The sequence below is a fragment of the Primulina eburnea genome, chromosome 18 (assembly GCF_022965805.1).
Source record: "Primulina eburnea isolate SZY01 chromosome 18, ASM2296580v1, whole genome shotgun sequence".
NCBI lineage: Eukaryota > Viridiplantae > Streptophyta > Magnoliopsida > Lamiales > Gesneriaceae > Primulina > Primulina eburnea.
This window is the reverse complement of record NC_133118.1, coordinates 1,440,325-1,462,364: the sequence shown is the minus strand read 5'-3', so window position 1 is coordinate 1,462,364 and position 22,040 is coordinate 1,440,325. Positions and strand designations below refer to the sequence as shown.

The 22,040-nt window shown below is 30.6% G+C and overlaps 1 protein-coding gene and 1 long non-coding RNA gene across 2 annotated transcripts; both read right to left on the bottom strand.

Moving 5' to 3' along the window:
• Positions 1-11,622: 11,622 nt before the first annotated feature.
• On the bottom strand, positions 11,623-13,809 carry LOC140820198 (uncharacterized). The gene is made up of 5 exons (XR_012115369.1): positions 13,278-13,809; positions 13,082-13,184; positions 12,921-12,944; positions 12,674-12,721; positions 11,623-11,959 (listed from the first exon to the last, which is right to left on the bottom strand). It is a non-coding gene; the product is annotated as an uncharacterized lncRNA (long non-coding RNA).
• A 4,723-nt stretch (positions 13,810-18,532) lies between these two features.
• On the bottom strand, positions 18,533-21,467 carry LOC140820222 (protein SENSITIVE TO PROTON RHIZOTOXICITY 1-like). The gene is given in 3 exon segments (XM_073180559.1): positions 18,533-19,808; positions 19,811-20,072; positions 21,360-21,467. Coding segments are annotated over 3 exon segments (1,197 nt in total). The 5' UTR covers positions 21,386-21,467; the 3' UTR covers positions 18,533-18,899.
• Positions 21,468-22,040: the final 573 nt, after the last annotated feature.

Here is a 22,040-nt window from a genome sequence, read left to right as displayed (position 1 = left end):
CCGGCGTTGTTTAACAATCACACAATCGCAACAACAAGCCTCTTGTAGCACAGTATATACCGAACCAGTTTAAACATCATAATATCAAATTAAATAACCATTGTCTTTACAATTGTCAAATAATTAAGTCGACAGAGTTCTTTTTTATGCGGAAACGTAAGACTGAAATAAAATAACTTAAACATAATCAATTTTCTCGAGCATTCACCATCCCCAAAACTGCTCGGATTTTTCCTCCTCAATCTGTTCTTCGGGCTTATCTGGGAGGGTCGTAAGGGGGTGAGTATTTGGGGAATACTCGGCAAACGGGGGAAATATCGAGCACAAAATAAAGCAACATGTATAAATTTCGAAATAACCACATGACGTGCATAAAAATTTTCGTACCACATGCATAAATACTTACCAAGCACTATGATTTATCTACCTTCTATGGTTTACTGACGTCAGTCCCTAATTTTTACTCCTCTAAGGGGGCGAGGCCGTATAGCGGTTATATCCCCCACCGCGTAAGGGTACGTCATGGTTGGGATTCCCACCCACATACGGTTGACTCCTCACAGTACTTTAAAAACCGTATGACAATACAAGAATGGGGTAGAAGAAAGATTGTACTCGACTATTTATTTTTCTTATAAAACTGAAATCATGTATGCATAATTTCGAGATTTTCAAAGTTTGAAAATAGCCCACTTACATTATATTTGATGGTAAAAAAGTGGATGATTGGCTTAGAAAATAGGTCGCTCCTTGATCCTCACTTCGGCGGCACTTCGGCACGATTTTTCTTGGACGAATTTGAGTGGAGTTTGGCTATAGGGAGGCTGCTGAATTCGAAAATTTCAGCAAGGGATTCTCGAAAATTGGCTTGAGGAATGCTATGGTTTGATGTAGTATTTATAGGGGAGAGGGTTGGGGCTAAGTATGGCATCTCAATCATGCTCAATATTGCCTCAATCTCTCAATATTTTCCTTCAATTCTCCTTGCCAAAAATCGAAAATTTAGCTACTAAATTGGTGAGATTATCTTCCAATTCCATGAGATTTAAATCCTTGCTTCCTCCCTCAATATTTTCGAAAATATGGTGTCTAGTTAGAGGGATTTGCTTTCAATTATCTATGTATCTATCCATAACAATATTGAGTCCTATGTCTTAGTGAGAATTTCGAAACCTAGGGTTGTATCCCACCAAATCATGCATTATTTCATTCTTAAATTTCGAATTTTGCATGCCTTAATATGCATATTGTTGACTTGAAATATATCTCCCACAAATTCTCTTCCCAATTTCGAAAATAATCATGCCTTGGTGTAGATGTTATCTTGATATCAATTATTTCTCAATAATTATTTCCCAAGGTGCACGATATTATTATTATACACCAAAAATCAAATCTTAAAATTTCCTTACACATGTTTGATTATATGGTTTAAAGAAAATCTCGGTTCTCACAGCCTACGCATCAAGGCAGTTGAAACCGCACGAGCAGAACTACCCTACTCATGATCTGGAATTAGCAGCGGTTGTCTTCGCTTTAAAGATTTGGAGGCACTACCTCTATGGTGCTAAATGTGAAATCTTCACAGACCATCAGAGCCTCAAGTACTTGTTCACCCAGAAGGAACTTAATATGAGGCAAAGGCGATGGATCGAACTTCTGAAAGACTACGACTTGACCATAAACTACCATCCGGGTAGAGCAAACAAAGTGGCTGATGCGCTAAGTCGGAAGAGCTCAGGCAAAGTGACTCTAGCTTCCCTCTCGGCCCAACCATGTCTGCAGGAGACAGTCAAGTTAAACCAAAGTCAAGACCCAGCACTGATCAAGCTTAAGGATCAAGTCAGAGAAGGGAAATCTCAAGATCATCAGGTTGATGAGAAATGAATCTTATGGATGAAAGGAAGACTATGTGTGCCTGACAGTAATAACCTTCGCCAAGAGATAATGGCAGAGGCGCACAAGTCAAAATTCTCAGTCCATTCAGGCAGTACGAAAATGTACAGGTACCTAAAAATAGTTTCTGGTGGAATGGCATAAAAAGATATGTAGCTGAATTCATCTCCAGATGTCAGGTATGTCAGCAATCAAAGCAGAACACCAGCGACCTGGGGGATTATTGCAACCTCTGGAAATCCCCGAGTGGAAATGAGAGCATATTTCCATGGACTTTGTGGTAGGATTGCCAAAGTCTAGGCAAAGTCACGACGGTATATGGGTGATCGTGGACAGACTCACAAAGACTGCACACTTCCTACCCGTCCGCATGAATTACAATCTCGACAAGTCGGCTTCACTATACATTGATAATATTGTGAGACTGCATGGAGTGCCAGTAAGCATCTTATCTGATTGAGACCCGAGGTTCGTCTCGCGCTTTTGGAAGAGCTTTCAAGAAGCAATGGGGACGAAAGTGACCCTAAGTACGGCCTATCATCCGCAAACCTATGGGCAAAAGGAGATAACCATCCAAACCTTAGAAGATATGCTGAGAGCACGCGCTCTTGAATTCAATAGCAACTGGAGCACTCATCTACCCTTAATTGAGTTCGCTTACAACAACAGCTATCACAGCAGCATTGGAATGGCTCCGTACAAAGCCCTTTATGGGAGGAAATGTCGATCACCACTTTATTGGGATGAAGTGGGAGAGAAAGCCGTGGTGGGACCCGAGCTGGTACAGATGACCGTGGATAAAGTTAAGATTGTCCGAGAAAAACTCAAGGCAGCTCAAGACCGACAGAAGAGCTGGGCAGATCTGAAAAGAAGGCCTGTAGAGTTCAGCGTGGGCGAGAAGGCTTATGTGAAAGTCTCGCCTATGAGAGGAGTTGTCCGATTCAGTAAGGCAGGGAAACTGAACCCTCGATATGTTGGACCCTTTGAAATCTTGGAAAAAGTGGGCACCCTAGCATGCAGACTGGCACTGCCACCAAACATGTCAAGAATCCACAACGTGTTCCACGTGTCCCAACTGAGGAGGTACATTCCAGACCCAAGTCACGTATTAGAAGTAGAACCGCTCTTGGTCGAAGGGAACTTGGGAGAAGAACTGAAATACGAAGAAGTCCCTATTAGAATTGTAGACACCAAGGAACAAGTTCTTAGACGACGTATCATTCCCTACGTTAAGGTACAGTGGTCCAACCACACAGAGCGAGAAGCAACCTGGGAAGTCGAAGAGAAGATGCGAAAGGAATATCCCTACCTGTTTGGTGACCAAACCAACTCAAGTTTCAAGGACGAAACTTCTCATAAGGAATGAGGGATGTGAGAACCGATTTTTTTTTCCCATATGATTAAAAAATTGTAAGGAAATTTAAGAGTAGAGGATATTCTTTTTGGATTATTGTGTTAAAATAAGGGATGTATATTGGAGAATATTTTATGGAAAATCTTTAATATCAAGATATTATTGCATGCACTTGTACAAGCCTAATTTCGAAATTTTGGGGGAGGAATTTTACAAGATTTGGAATATCATACAAGTGGAGGAATTAAGGTTAAATCTTACTAGAGATTTTCGAAATTTCCCTATAATATATGACTAGTTATTGTGATAGGTAGATTCTTGGTTACTTGGAAACAAATAATCAAAGATCACTCAAAAAATCCTCCCCACCTAGCAACACAAATTTCGAATCAATGGAGGGCAAGGAGATCAAGGAATAAATCTCACCAATTTGGTAGCTGAATTTTCGATTTTAGCAAGGAGAATTGGAGGCAAATATTGTGAGATTTGAGGCAATATTGAGCATGATTTAGATGCCATACTTAGCCCCATCCCTCTCCCCTATAAATAGTCCATAAACACCTAGCATTCCTACACTGATTTTCGAAAATCCCTTGCTGCACATTCTCGAAATTCAGCATCTTTTACATAGCCGAAACTCTGTCCAAAAATCGTCCCAAAGTTAGCCTAAAAATCGGATCCGAAGCGCCGTCCGAGCAAGATCGAGAAGCGATTCAAATTTCCCGAAGCCAAGCATCCACGTTTCTTTAGCAATCCAAATACTGTAAGTGGGCTTGTTTGTGAAATAAAAATCTCGATTTTATGCATATATGAAATTTTTTGTTTTTCTTTAAAAACACGGTCGAGTACAATTTTGCTTCTAGTCCTTTCGTGTATTTGTCATACGGTTTTTTTAAAGCACTGCGAGGAGTCGACTGTATATGGGATGGAATCCCAACCATGACGTACCCTTACGCGGTGGGGGATATAACCGCTATACGGCCTCGCCCCCTTAGAGGAGTAAAAATTAAGGACTGACGTCAGTAAACCATAGAAAGTAGATGAGTCGCAGTGCTTGGTAAGTGTTTATGCATGTGATACGAAAAATATTATGCAGGTCATGTGTTTTCTTTCGAATTTTATGCATGTTGTTTAATTGTGCTTGATATGCCCCCACTTGCTGAGTATTCCCAAATACTCACCCCCCTTACAACCCTTCCCAGATAAGCTTGAAGAAGAGATTGAGGAGAAAGAATCCGAGCAGTTCTGGGGATGGTGAATGCTCAAGAAATTAGATTATGTTTAAGTTTATTACTATTCAGTTTTACGTTTCCGCATTTGAACTATGTCATTATTGGTTTTTAAATTGTAAAGACAATTGTTAAGTTCGTTTGAGATTATGATATATAAACTGGTTTCGGTTTACACTGTGCTACAAAGGGCTTGTCGTTTCGATTGTGTGATTGTTAAACAACGCTGATGTCAATCCCGAGTTTCGGGGCGTGACATGCAATTTGCATTGCATCCAATTTTTGGAACGATATTGTAATATTTGATAGGAACAGAATGTATTATCCAAAAGCATACCTAACACAAAATAGCTAATGAAAGCAAAAGTATTATTCACAATAATTAACAATCATGTGTCTTGCCTTGGTGAATGTATAGAAACATGCCATATCTATATATATATATATATATATATATATATATATATATATATAAACATAGTTTTTGTCAAAAATAGTAATTTGCCGTCAAAACGTCATTTCTACAAAAGGAAAGATATAAATATAATGAATCTCGAAATATGTGTATTGCAATAAATGATAACTTCAATTATTGTTTGCATTGATTATATTAACTCTTTTATTAATTCAAATTTGAATTTTATTCTTTTTATATCAATTTAAATTTAATTTATAAATTATATGTTTTTTATTTTCTTTATTTAAATCTATATCTATATATACATATAAAAGCAGAGTTTTTGCAAAAAATAGTAATTTCCCGCCAAAATATCATTTCTAAAAAAGAAAGATATAAATATAATGAATCTCGAAATATGTGTATTGCAATAAATGATAACTTCAATTATTGTTTGCATTGATTATATCAATTCTTTTATTAATTCAAATTTGAATTTTATTATTTTTATATCAATTTAAATATAATTTATAAATTATATGTTTTTTATTTTCTTTATTTAAATCTATATCTATATCTATACACACACACATATATATATATATATAAGCAGAATTTTTGTCAAAAATAGTAATTTCTCGTCAAAATGTCATTTCTAAAAAATATATATAAATATAATGAATCTCGAAATATGTATATTGCAATAAATGATAGCTTCAATTATTGCATTGATTATATTAATTCTTTTATTAATTCAAATTTGAATTTTATTATTTTTAATTTATAAATTATATGTTTTTTATTTTCTTTACTTATAAAAATAGTAATTTCCCGCCAAAAAGACATTTCTAAAAAAAGAAAGATATATAATGAATATTGAAATATGTGTACTGCAATAAATGATTACTTCAATTATTATTTGTATTGATTATATCAATTCATTTAATTCAATTTTGAATTTAATTAATTTTTATATTAATTCAAATGTAATTTATGTACTATATGTTTTTATTTTTTAACTCAAATTGAAACTAAACTCTATTGAAAACGTAAACTATATTAAATTTTTTGCATTGATTATATCAATCAATTTAATTAAAAACTGTATAAATAAATTTAAAATACAAATGATTGCAATGTTCAGTATCACTCAAGAGGTAAACCATTCAAAAATACATTTTTTAAATAGAGTTTTTGACAAAAATAGTAATTTTCCGTCAAAAAGTCATTTCTAAAAAAGAAAAGATATATCATGAATATTGAAATATGTGTACTCCAATAAATGATCACTTCAATTATTGTTTGCATTGATTAACATCCAATTTTTGGAACGATATTGTAATATTTGATAGGAACGGAATGTATTATCCAAAAGCATGCCTAACACAAAGTAGCTAATGAAAGCAAAAGTATTATTCACAATAATTAACAATCACGTGTCTTGTCTGGGTGAATATATAGAAACATGTCATATATATATATATATATATAAAAGCATAGTTTTTGCCAAAAATAATAATTTGTCGTCAAAATGTCATTTCTACAAAAAGAAAGATATAAATATAATGAATCTCGAAATATGTGTATTACAATAATGATAACTTCAATTATTGTTTGCATTGATTATATCAATTCTTTTATTAATTCAAATTTGAATTTTATTCTTTTTATATCAATTTAAATGTAATTTATAAATTATATATTTTTTATTTTTTTTATTTAAATATAATGAATCTCGAAATATGCTGCTTGAGTTTTCGGGATGTCCTATCTACAGGGAGGTCATGCCGAATTTTTCTAGGCACTGAGGTCCGTTTTAAAGTATTTTAAACCTTTTTCCGTTGCAGTTTTAAGTCAAACCATTATTGTTTGATCATTAATTGTCAGTAGAGTAAATGTGCCTCACAACTCATGAGGTAAATCATTCAAAATACATATTTAAATAGATTTTTTGACAAAAATAGTAATTTTCCGCCAAAAAGTCATTTCTAAAAAAGGAAAGATATATCATAAATATTGAAATATGTGTACTGCAATAAATGATCACTTCAATTATTGTTTGCATTGATTAGCATCCAATTTTTGGAACGATATTGTAATATTTGATAGGAACAGAATGTATTATCCAAAAGCATGCCTAACACAAAATAGCTAATGAAAGCAAAAGTATTATTCACAATAATTAACAATCATGTGTCTTGTCTGGGTGAATATATAGAAACATGCCATATCTATATATATATAAAAGCATAGTTTTTGCCAAAAATAGTAATTTGTCGTCAAAATGTCATTTCTACAAAAGGAAAGATATAAATATAATGAATCTCGAAATATGTGTATTGCAATAAATGACAACTTCAATTATTGTTTGCATTGATTATATCAATTCTTTTATTAATTCAAATTTGAATTTTATTCTTTTTTTATATCAATTTAAATGTAATTTATAAATTATATGTTTTTTATTTTCTTTATTTAAATCTATATATATATATATATATATATATATATATATACATACATATAAAAGCAGAGTTTTTGCAAAAAATAGTAATTTCCCGCCAAAATGTGATTTCTAAAAAAAAGATATAAATACAATGAATCTCGAAATATGTGTATTGCAATAAATGATAACTTCAATTATTGTTTGCATTGATTATATCAATTCTTTTATTAATTCAAATTCAAATTTTATTATTTTTATATCAATTTAAATGTAATTTATAAATTATATGTTTTTATTTTCTTTATTTAAATCTATAAATATATATATATATATATATATATATATATATATATATATATATAAACATAGTTTTTGTCAAAAATAGTAATTTGCCGTCAAAACGTCATTTCTACAAAAGGAAAGATATAAATATAATGAATCTCGAAATATGTGTATTGCAATAAATGATAACTTCAATTATTGTTTGCATTGATTATATTAACTCTTTTATTAATTCAAATTTGAATTTTATTCTTTTTATATCAATTTAAATTTAATTTATAAATTATATGTTTTTTATTTTCTTTATTTAAATCTATATCTATATATACATATAAAAGCAGAGTTTTTGCAAAAAATAGTAATTTCCCGCCAAAATATGCATTTCTAAAAAAGAAAGATATAAATATAATGAATCTCGAAATATGTGTATTGCAATAAATGATAACTTCAATTATTGTTTGCATTGATTATATCAATTCTTTTATTAATTCAAATTTGAATTTTATTATTTTTATATCAATTTAAATATAATTTATAAATTATATGTTTTTTATTTTCTTTATTTAAATCTATATCTATCTATACACACACATATATATATATATATAAGCAGAATTTTTGTCAAAAATAGTAATTTCTCGTCAAAATGTCATTTCTAAAAAATATATATAAATATAATGAATCTCGAAATATGTATATTGCAATAAATGATAGCTTCAATTATTGTATTGATTATATTAATTCTTTTATTAATTCAAATTTGAATTTTATTATTTTTAATTTATAAATTATATGTTTTTTATTTTCTTTACTTATATCTATATATATATATATATATATATATATATATATATATATATATATATATATATATATATATATATGCAGAGTTTTTGCCAAAAATAGTAATTTCCCGCCAAAAAGACATTTCTAAAAAAGAAAGATATATATGAATATTGAAATATGTGTACTGCAATAAATGATTACTTCAATTATTGTTTGTATTGATTATATCAATTCATTTAATTCAATTTTGAATTTAATTAATTTTTATATTAATTCAAATGTAATTTATGTACTATATGTTTTTATTTTTTAACTCAAATTGAAACTAAACTCTATTGAAAACGTAAACTATATTAAATTTTTTGCATTGATTATATCAATCAATTTAATTAAAAACTGTATAAATAAATTTAAAATACAAATGATTGCAATGTTCAGTATCACTCAAGAGGTAAACCATTCAAAAATACATTTTTTAAATAGAGTTTTTGACAAAAATAGTAATTTTTCGCCAAAAAGTCATTTCTAAAAAAGAAAAGATATATCATGAATATTGAAATATGTGTACTCCAATAAATGATCACTTCAATTATTGTTTGCATTGATTAACATCCAATTTTTGGAACGATATTGTAATATTTGTTAAGAACGGAATGTATTATCCAAAAGCATGCCTAACACAAAGTAGCTAATGAAAGCAAAAGTATTATTCACAATAATTAACAATCACGTGTCTTGTCTGGGTGAATATATAGAAACATGTCATATATATATATATATATAAAAGCATAGTTTTTGCCAAAAATAATAATTTGTCGTCAAAATGTCATTTCTACAAAAAGAAAGATATAAATATAATGAATCTCGAAATATGTGTATTACAATAATGATAACTTCAATTATTGTTTGCATTGATTATATCAATTCTTTTATTAATTCAAATTTGAATTTTATTCTTTTTATATCAATTTAAATGTAATTTATAAATTATATATTTTTTATTTTTTTTATTTAAATATAATGAATCTCGAAATATGCTGCTTGAGTTTTCGGGATGTCCTATCTACAGGGAGGTCATGCCGAATTTTTCTAGGCCCTGAGGTCCGTTTTAAAGTATTTTAAACCTTTTTCCGTTGCAGTTTTAAGTCAAACCATTATTGTTTGATCATTAATTGTCAGTAGAGTAAATGTGCCTCACAACTCATGAGGTAAATCATTCAAAATACATATTTAAATAGATTTTTTGACAAAAATAGTAATTTTCCGCCAAAAAGTCATTTCTAAAAAAGGAAAGATATATCATAAATATTGAAATATGTGTACTGCAATAAATGATCACTTCAATTATTGTTTGCATTGATTAGCATCCAATTTTTGGAACGATATTGTAATATTTGATAGGAACAGAATGTATTATCCAAAAGCATGCCTAACACAAAGTAGCTAATGAAAGCAAAAGTATTATTCACAATAATTAACAATCATGTGTCTTGTCTGGGTGAATATATAGAAACATGCCATATCTATATATATATAAAAGCATAGTTTTTGCCAAAAATAGTAATTTGTCGTCAAAATGTCATTTCTACAAAAGGAAAGATATAAATATAATGAATCTCGAAATATGTGTATTGCAATAAATGACAACTTCAATTATTGTTTGCATTGATTATATCAATTCTTTTATTAATTCAAATTTGAATTTTATTCTTTTTTTATATCAATTTAAATGTAATTTATAAATTATATGTTTTTTATTTTCTTTATTTAAATCTATATCTATCTAATATATATATATATATATATATATATATATATATATACATACATATAAAAGCAGAGTTTTTGCAAAAAATAGTAATTTCCCGCCAAAATGTGATTTCTAAAAAAAAGATATAAATACAATGAATCTCGAAATATGTGTATTGCAATAAATGATAACTTCAATTATTGTTTGCATTGATTATATCAATTCTTTTATTAATTAAAATTCAAATTTTATTATTTTTATATCAATTTAAATGTAATTTATAAATTATATGTTTTTTATTTTCTTTATTTAAATCTATATATATATATATATATATATATTCTGCTTTTATATAAATATAATGAATCTCGAAATATGTATATTGCAATAAATGATAGCTTCAATTATTGCATTGATTATATTAATTCTTTTATTAATTCAAATTTGAATTTTATTATTTTTATATCAATTTAAATGTAATTTACAAATTATATGTTTTTTATTTTCTTTACTTATATCTATATCTATATATATATATTACAAATTATATGTTTTTTATTTTCTTTACTTATATATATATATATATATATATATATATATATATATATATATATATATATATATATATAAAACATAATTTTATCCAAAAATAGTAATTTTCCGCCAAAAAGACATTTCTAAAAAAGGAAAGATATATAATGAATATTGAAATATGTGTACTGCAATAAATGATCACTTCAATTATTGTTTGTATTGATTATATCAATTCATTTAATTCAATTTTGAATTTAATTAATTTTTATATTAATTCAAATGTAATTTATGTATTATATGTTTTTTATTTTTTAACTCAAATTGAAACTAAACTCTATTGAAAATGTAAACTATATTAAATTTTTTGCATTGATTATATCAATCAATTTAATTAAAATCTGTATAAATAAATTTAAAATACAAGTGATTGCAATTTTCAACTTTATTAAAAAATGCCATTAATTTTTGGTATATTAACTGCCTATAAAATGTTATTATTATTATATATCTTAATAGAACTTTAATATATGTATCTTAATAAAAATTTAATATAAATATTTTTAACATTTTCAAAAAATAAATAAATTTTTAATCAAACTTTATTTCTCTAAATAAGTGACAAAAAATTTGATTTTTTAAAAAATATTTATTTATCATTTAAAATTTTGATAAACAAATAATATATTATTTTTTTAAATATTTTGTTTTATTTTTATTAATAATTGTTTCACTTAAACAAAATAAATAAGTTAATTTAATGACAGAATATTTTTATCATCATTTGAGTGTTTTCTCATGTGAGGCCCACTTACTCTAACGACAATTAATGATCAAACAATAAAGGTTTGATTTAAAACTACAGCGGAAAAAGGTTTAAAATAATTTAAAACGGACCTCAGGGCCTAGAAAAATTTCGTCATGACCTCCCCGTAAATAGGACATCCCGAAAACTCAAACAGCAGTTTAGATTAAAATATACTCCAACTAGAGTCAACAACCTATAGCCGCACTGGCCAGGACTAAACAGAATTTAAAACTTACCAAATACTTACCAGATCAAGAATATCACAGAGTCGACTCAGAACATAACAAGAACAACCAAATATTAATACAAATACACGAGGCATCTCCCCGGCAAATAAACTACAATACAAGACTGAGACAACTCAAGACATACATATAGACTAACTGGGAGACTCCACTGAACAGAACCAAGCAATCCAACCTCAATCCCGAGCTCCACTGGCGGAACCTCGGCCTGATGCTGCAAAACGACTCGGGAGATCTACCATGGTGCCCAAAAGCAACCACAGCAGCCCCCCCAGTAAACAACTGAGGTTAGGATTCTGGTATGAAACAGTTCAACAATAACAACAATAACATAAATCATGCATAATCATATAATGAAATGTAATATGCAATGCATGAAAGGCTCAACGAATAATCGGGATAACAGGAGCCAACAAACGGTACGATAACAACTGGAATAATGCTCGAGCAACAACACAGGGGAGCTACATCGTCATGCAGCTAAACCGCCCTGCCAAGTATGTGAGGTATGCCAAGCTGTGCTGAATAACACCCCTGACTCGGCCTCCATACAGCTGATACGATATAACAGGATGGCACAACAGAACGAACTAGATGACACAATCCCAGCGCTCACCTCAAAAGGCTGCACTAACCATGGGATTGTTCAATCACATCTACAGTATCATGTGTATAGGCCTATCAGCCACACAATGATCCCGAGATAAACAACAGTGCCAGATAACAACGGATATCAACAATGGGCTAACAAAAACGATAGGCTCAACATGAATGTTATAATTGTATGCTCTAAATGCCAATAATATGTCATAATAATAAACATAGATCATAACGAAGGCATTTAACAATTTATAACAGTCAACAATTCATAACACGATCAATGTAACACAGAATGACAATTAAACATAATTTATGTTTTACTGTCGTATGTTACCGAACTGTAACATACCTAAACCAACTCTAAAATCACAACAAGCTCAACTTTAATCTCCTCGACCTAACAATGATAAAAATAGGTTGAATAATTCACAATTCGCCAATAAAACTAAATTAATCCAACTTATTGATTTTTAATTATCAAAACTTAATTCCCAAATCAATTTCAACAATTCTGAAATTTCAACTAAATAACCGTAATTCTCCAAAATAATCAAGCGATTAACTCGATACTAATTCACAAACTCCTCGATTTATACCTCAAAGCTCTCCAACGATCGAACCTACAATATAAACCCAATATATACGTCAATATAATGCATTAAAATCGACAAGGCGAAATTAAATCGAAGCGAGTCAAATTACACTTCGGGGCAGCCTACTTATGCACCGAAATATCTGGAATTGGATCCAAAATTACCAAGATCGAAGTATAAACTAGTCTCTAGCGGTCCAATGTTGCTACTCGCCGGAAAAGACGCCGGAAAACACTATTCACGACCAAAAACCGAACTGAAAACTAGCTGAAAAATACAGGAACAGCAAGGTAAGATTTAAGCTTCAAATCCTTGCTCAATATACTCCAAAGAACCAAGAAAAACCAAGCAATAGCTCACCTAAAATCGAACAAGAAATTCGAAAAAGAGCAGTCCCGAAACAGGGCTCGATTGGGGCTGAAACGAGCATCAAAAGTGGCGATTCATGGTTCAAAACGAAGCTACCGATGTAAGGAAGACAACCCCTCAAACCATTCGTGATTTGGACGCCGGACGGAGGAGATATCGCAACTTTCCCACGGCTGCTACAAGAGTTGCGAAAATGGGGGTCGAGGGAAATGGGTTTGGGGAAAAGTTTCTCTCTCTTCACGTAAATTATGTGTGTATGTATATGCATATTTGTATATATATCTTGTGTATTTGGTTACTCAAATCGTAACTCAAGCCCATTTATCCCGGTCTGTATTTATTTTGCTCTCGTGTGTTATTTAAACTCTATGTGTATTTTATATCGTTAAATTCTCCGATATTCTCAAATACATATTTTTAACACACTTCTTGAATTTATTTGGCATAAATAATTATTTTAATTTACAACTCAATAATTATTCTAATTATGCCAAAATTACCGGATTATTAATTACAGGGCCTTACACTTAAATGACATAAATATTTTGATATGATAACTTTTTATAATAATATTTAAAATTTAAATATATTCATTATATTATATCAATTATTTTAAATAATTATTCAAACATTAATACTTACTAATTTGAATCGTTAATTATAAAAAACAACACTTCGTGCGTATCGCACGGGTGAAATAATAGTATATATAAAAGCATAGTTTTTGCCAAAAATAGTAATTTCCCACCAAAATGTCATTTCTAAAAAAAGAAAGATATAAATATAATGAATCTCGAAATATGTGTATTGCAATAAATTATAACTTCAATTATTGTTTGCATTGATTATATCAATTCTTTTATTAATTCAAATTTGAATTTTATTATTTTTAAATCAATTTAAATGTCATTTATAAATTATATATTTTTTTATTTTCTTTAGATTTGTTCGTTGTTATGAACTATCTACATATGGAAACAACGAAAACAACGAGACATTAAGTTTGAAATCTGTCTTTAATGATCGAGAAGTAAAAAATATTATTCTTCTATTTGTACAAAATTTTAATTATTACGTATTACTAATGTGATAATTTTCTTCTATATTACAAAGTTCACGGATACATGATAGTATAAAATGTCCTGTAATGGAAATGATTAAACCTATTCTAAAGAAAGTATGGATCTTATTAGAAGACATTTTATAAAATTTATTGACATTATTTTGAAATACACATAGTAATGTTAATAAAAATTACTTTTCTAATTTATACATAATTTACTTATGATCACATGTTTCATTTTTCTTTCGAAGTAATAGGCTGTTGTGTATATTATGAAGAGATTTTTTAGATAAAATCACAACTCATTTGGATAAAGATATTGATGAAACAATTATTGTTATCATTCAAATGTGTCAAACACGTGTCATGTCACAAAATTGTTTGTGAATGTGGATTTAGACGAAATTACTGAATTTTTAAAAAATTATTTCTCATTAATTTTATTGAATGTGATTTTAAAATATTTTTTTTATCACATGTTAAAGAATAATAATATATAGCTTCTCGAAAATTAAAGAATTAAATATGTATTAAGGTTGTGGTCGACATCAATACACTAAACACGATAAGCATCATGTCATTGCCTTAGGCTAACACAATCTAAAATTTTGATATATGATAGTGACTATTAGCCAAAAAAATTAATCAACATGCGTTATATTTAAGAAAATTTTTTAAAATTAGCGAAAAAATAGTTTTTATTTTTATTTTTTTCAATTTAAATATATATTCAATTTTCACTAATTTTTAATAATATCATCTCGTGCATCGCACATGTTAAATACTAGTTATTGTAAACTAATGCACCGAGGCACGCATTGCGTGCTTATACAATATTTTTTATAATTCATTTGATTTATATTTAAATGATGATCAAAATATAATTATGAGAAACTGCATTGTAATTTTTATATATGAATTAAAAAATAAATATAAAAAAGAAAGAGAAAAAAGACCAAAGTAGGAATTGAACCTACAATTTAATGCATAGGAAACAAAGACTCTATCTACTAAGCTACATGTGACTTACATTAAAGTTTTAATACTTTATTAATATATTTAATTATTAAAACAGACCATGACACCAAAAGTTAGTTAATCTAAGGGTCTCAAACTTAATAATATAGTATAGAAGTATAGATAATTAGGCTTAAAAAAATCCTTCAAAAATTATATAATTTTATCTATAAATCTTTTATTTTTGTAATAAAAAAATTTAAAAATAATGAAAATATATATATCTAAATCTAAAATTGTAAATTGACAAATTGGTTCATCAACTATTGTAAATTACTTAATTGTACATGATGCAATTAAAAACTCAATTTTACCCAGAATCTAAATTGCTTTTAAGCCCAGTTATTATTTTTATTGTCCAAAAGCATCCACCTACACAATTAGAAATAGCTAATTAAAGTAAAATAATAACAATTATTGACAATAAAGACAATTATGTTTTCTTGTTTGGGTGAATATATAGAAACCAGCCACATCATTGTGATGTCATAATTTAATTTTCATGCAATGCATCTATATATATATATATATATATATATATATATATATATATATATATATAATTGCTATTGAAAAATTTTAAAATATTAAAACTATTATATATGATTCTGATTTCTTGTTTGTGCTGCCTTTTTTGCTCCCTCACGTATTCGGATTGGTTATGCACATTAACTAAATCCTTATAGCAAATAAAGGATACGTAGTTCTTGTGAGATGAGTTGATCTGATCAATATTGTAAGGCCCTGTAATTAATTATCCGGTAATTTTGGCATAATTAGAATAATTATTGAGTTGTAAATTAAAATAATTAATTACGCCAAATAAATTCAAGAAGTGTGTTAAAAATATGTATTTTAGAATATCGGAGAATTTAACGATATAAAATACATATAGAATTTAAATAATACACGAGAGCAAAAATAAATACAGACCGAGATAAATGGGCTTGAGTTACTATTTTAGTAACCAAATACACAATATATAAAAATACATATACATACACATAACTTACCAAATAAGAGAAGGAAGAATCGAGAGAAAGGAAAGACAGAAGAGATAAACATTTCCCTAAACCCCATTTTCGCAACACTTGGAGCAGCTGCGGGAAAATCGCGATATCTCCTCCGTCCGGCGTCCAAATCTCGATCGGTCTGAAGGATGTCTTCCTAACATCCTAAGCTTCGATTCAAGTCAGAAATCGCAAAGTCTGAGCAAGAATTCGGGTAGATCGAAGCTGCTCTTCCGGTGCTCTGTTTCTGCCCGAATTCTTCCGATTTTGGGGCCAAGGGTCTTGAAGTGAAGTTGTTAGTGGATTGTCAAGTTGGTATAGGTATGTTACAGCTCGGTAACATACGACGGTAAAATATAAATTATGTTTAATTGTCATTCTGTGTTACATGGATCGTGTTTATGACTTGTTGATTGTATAAATTGTTAAATACCTTCGTTGTGATCTATGTTTATTATTATGACATATTATTGGCATTTAGCATTGGGCATACAGTTATGACATTCATGTTGAGCCCTATCGTTCTTGTTAGCCATTGTTGATATCTGTTGTTATCTGGCACTGTTGTTTATCTCGGGATCATTGTGTGGCTGATAGGCCTATACACATGAGACCGTAGATGTGATTGAACAATCTCGTGGTTAGTGCAGCCTTTTGAGGTGAGCGCTGGGATTGTGTGTCATCTAGTTCGTTCTGTTGTGCCATCCTGTTTTAGCGTATCAGCTGTATGGAGGCCGAGTCAGGGGTGTTATTCAGCACAGCTTGGCATACCTCGCATACTTGGCAGGGCGGTTTAGCTGCATGACGATGTAGCTCCCCTCTGTTGTTGCTCGAGCATTATTCCACTTGTTATCGTACCGTTTGTTGGCTCATGTGATTCCGATTATTCGTTGAGCCTTTTCATGCATTGCATATCACATTTCATTATATGATTATGCATGATTTATGTTATTGTTGTTATTGTTGAACTGTTTCATACCAGAATCCTAACCTCAGTTGTTTACTGGGGGGCTGCTGTGGTTGCTATTGGGCACCATGGTAGATCTCCCGAGTCGTTTTGCAGCATCAGGCCGGGGTTCCGCCAGTGGAGCTCGGGATTGAGGTTGGATTGCTTGGTTCTGTTCGGTGGAGTCTCCCAGTTAGTCTATATGTATTTCTTGAGTTGTTTCAGTCTTGTATTGTATTTTATTTGCCGGGGAGATGCCCCGTGTATCTGTAGTGATATTTGGTTGTTCTTGTTATGTATGAGGCGACTCTGTGATATTCTTGATCTGGTGAGTATTTGGTAAGTTTTAAATTCTGTTTAGTCCTGGCCAGTGAAGCTATAGGTTGTTGACTTTGGTTTTGTTTTATTGACTCTAGTTGGAGTATATTTTGTTATAAACTGCTGCTTGAGTTTTCGGGATGTCCTACTTACGGGGAGGTCATGCCGAAATTTTTAAGGCCCTGAGATCCGTTTTAAAGTATTTTAAACCTTTTTCCGCTGCAGTTTTAAATCAAACCATTATTGTTTGATCATTAATTGTCCTTAGAGTAAATGGGCCTCACAAATATATTGAGCGGAAATTAATACATTCAGTATAAAAAAACAATATTTTTCATGAGTTGGATTGATTAAGAGATACATCTCACAAAATTAATATGTATTGTCTTATCGCAAGCTATGCATGTTGTACAACACCTAAAGTAGGTTGGGTGGGCTTCAGCCCATGCTTCAATATTTTTAATTAATTAAAAATTTATACTATATATGTAATTGTCTTGGTCCATTATTTTTTAAAATATATTTGTGGATTTGCATTGTTTAATTTATTAAATTATTTTTCAAATGAAGCAAAAGAAGTTCGTCCCTTTCTTCATGTCATTTTCTCATTCAAAGTTCTTTTTCATTCCCTCCAAAAGTTCAATTTTTGTATGGATCTCATACAAGATTTTACAACATATAAAGAATATATACTACTATTTTAAAGAAATTTTATGGATATAAAACTGTACCAAGAAATTGACGATATAAAAATATAGATACGTCAGCAAAGACATCAACAATACCGAGAAAAATAAATAATAAGAAAGATACAAAAAATGTAAGGAAAAAAAGAAAAGAAAAGATTTGATTTTTGGAATAATGCATTCGTGGATATGATTAGGTAGGTATATTTGTCTTACCATTATTTTACTAGTAATTTCATTAATAACAGAAAAAATTACAGCATCATGGTAGAGTAAATAAAGATACAATGCTACTAAAGATATGCCGGAAAATGTAGCGATTTATTTGATGTGTGGATAAAGTATATTAGTACAAGGCAACATCGTATCACTAATATCAGTTCAACTCATAATTCGAACAGAAAATCATCGGTTCTTCGGTGTGTAATCTAAAAGCAGGAACGAGAACGAACTTTCGGAATCTTCAAATGGGGGTCGAGGAAATTCATGGAATCCACTGATGTCGTTTGTTTCAAAAGGCGAGAAAAAATTGGCAAGATCCTCTCCAGCAAACCCTTTTACATCCACCGTGTTTTAAAATGAAACTGGGGTCTTGCTAGAGGCTTCATTGTTCTGCCCTTCATTAGCTGGTATTGAAAACCCTTTAGAATCCTCCACTGGAATAGCAGGAGTATGGCCTTGGAAAAGAGCAATGTGACCAAAGAGCTTATCTTTCCTTGAAAAGGTCGTGCCACACGAGCAAAACCATTTGTCTCTCCCACAGTGCGTTTTGAGGTCTGCAAGAACTGAAAATTTCTTTTCGTTGCACCGGCTACAAGTGTAAGTCTTGTCACAATGGGTTCTCTTGTAATGGTTTTTCACACATAAGATAGTTTTAAGAGGCTCGAACTTCTTGTGATCCGTGTTCCTTTTGCAGCCAATGTACGGGCACGAGTATCTCTTGACAAGAATTTGATTTAAGGTGGATTCCTTACTGGGCTTTGCGAGAGCAGCCAGAGTTTTGTATCTGTCTCCATGACCTCTCATGTGCATCCTTAAATTAGCATCTCTCTTGAATCCTTTTCCACATATGGTGCACAAATGGGTATGAGGTGCGAGGATTTCTTCTTTCTCGAGTTGCAGAATTTCGTACGAGCCAGGGGTTAGGTTCTCCCCTTCCTCAGAATCATCATCACTTTTTGTTTCTTGATCTTCCATGTTGGAATTTTGTTTGGTACCATAAAGACCTGTAGCATCAATCAGGTTTGAGTGATCTTCCGCCTTGTTTAAATTTGTATTCTTTGGGCAAATGATGTTTCTTGGAACTCCATTTGAAGGTTTAGTGACACCACCAAAGTGCGCCAACTGGTTTATAGGATTAACTGATGAAAGGTTACGATTCAGAGATGGAAGAAGGCTGCCTGCCGTTGAAATCAGCTGGACTATAATCGAGGTTAGATCAACAGTCACAAGCTGTTGCTACTGAATTAAAAGCTCGCCTGGTTGACCCCAGATTGACCTTTGCGTCCCACGAATGAATGTATCAATTCTTGAAGCTGATGAATCTTTTTCTCCGGGAAACATAGATTGTTTAGCATTGCTCTTGGATTCCACTCCTGAATGTTAATTGGTTCACTGGCCTTGCTTGTATTATTACCTTGTGGATCACTTGTGTTGTTTTGGTTATTAGTGTCGAAAGCAAAGGAGTTTCGAGAGTCAATCCTCCTACCATAATCAAGAAATGACGATCTTCCCACTTCTGTTGAGCTGGATCAAAATTAGCAAAAGATTCATTATTTGTTGGTATGTGAGTATCACGGCTTGATGAAGGCTCAGTCCATTTATCTGCAAGCATTCTCTTTTCGGGATCCATATTGGGTAAATGTTTTTCTTAACTACCAAAACCTATGGGATCAAAACTGTCAGACATAACGGACGATTCCAATGCACAAAAAATTAGTCCAAAATAGGAAAATTTCAGAGCAAGAATTGAAACAACATGTCGACCTAAATTAGAAAGCAGCTTGCAACACACATTAAGCTACTTAGCTACTAAGCATTCAAATGACAGCACAAAGATCATATTTGCTTTGTTGATGTTATCATAAGGTTTGTAATGTTAATAATCTTTCTTTACAACCATATATGACACAATGCTAAAGTTTTGCGACAATTTTCAAAGAAAATTCTCAGTGGGAAAGGAAATGAGACTGAACATCTCTCTACTTCATACATGAGAAATATCAAAATGAATTTGACATGCCTTTACAAAAGATGTGTTTCGGAATCATTTGTTCGGGTAGATATACATTAGGTGAATTTCAAATTCATTATCGATCTAACTTAATATCCTGAATTAGTAAGTGCTATGTGATGGATTCCAAACGGATTCACGATGGATATCATTTGATATCCTAAGTTAAAAATCTTTTCTTGAATCAAATATCTTCGTCTAAACAAAATACATCCATCCAAACACAAACAAAGCTTATAACTTATTCCCTCATGGGGATATACCGATTCTACCTCCGCAAGAAAGGCCTACTTATCCACGGACAGATTTCTGTATAATAAAGACGATGATGATGAAACTTCAGATATTAGGTTTGACCATAAATTTCATAAGAAAAAAACTCATATCTCCAAGCCACACCCAATAAATTCTTCTTGGCATGACACAAAAAGTGAAACAAATCAGACAAAATCCCGAGTCATTCATCGGAACTGATGTGATGCAAGATCCTAAAACTCCTTCCACATTATCAGGAAACAAAGAAAACATCCAAGAACAAACCAAAAGTCTCATTAAAAAAAAAACAACAATCTTTCCCCAACTTTACACAGTTCCTCCTTTTACACCATACAAAATTTCAAGTAATTTCAGAAACTCAGTCAAGGTTCACACCCTTTAGTTAGTCGCCAATAATTTAAGCATATTTTAAACCTCAAGATTCAGAATCACAAAGCACACACAAAAAACAAAATCAAGAACTATCAAAAGAACCAGAAAAAAAGGTTACATCATCGAATCGAGCAAAATAGATAGAAACTGACCAGAATAAAGAGAACCCAGATACCATTTCGCTAAGATTTAGCTGTTTGAAGCATGGAAAGAAATGGAAGGCACAAAAACGAGAAGTGAACCTCAACACAGTCAATTCATCCATATGTATCAGCATTACTTTTTAATATAGGCAAAAATTAATAAAAATAATAAACTATGATATAATAATTAATCTTATTGTTGTAAACAAATAAATTTAAAATTTATGGTAAAAGGTAAAAATCTCAAACTCTCAAAATTTATCAAACTACACACTTTATAATATTTTTCTCTCTACTCAATTGTGATTTTCTTCACAAATGAGAGATCTATTTATAGAAAAACTTTACAAATAATCCAAAAATAAATTCATCATCACTTACATCATCACACACTAATTTTCAATATTTACAACTCTTATTTTCAACATTCAAATATTCAACATTCAAATATTCAATACACACATTTTAAATATCATTTTTCAACACTCCCCCTTGTGATGATGATCATGATACGATGATGTCTTCATTACGTGTTTTGTACTGCCTCGTTAAAAACCTTACCAGGAAAAACACATTGGGATAAAAACCATAGTAAGGGAAAAAGAGTGCAGTCACGTAAACTCCCCCTCATGTTGACACGAACAATTCTTCACAAATTTCGTAGATTGCGCATCCCAATTTTATATATGT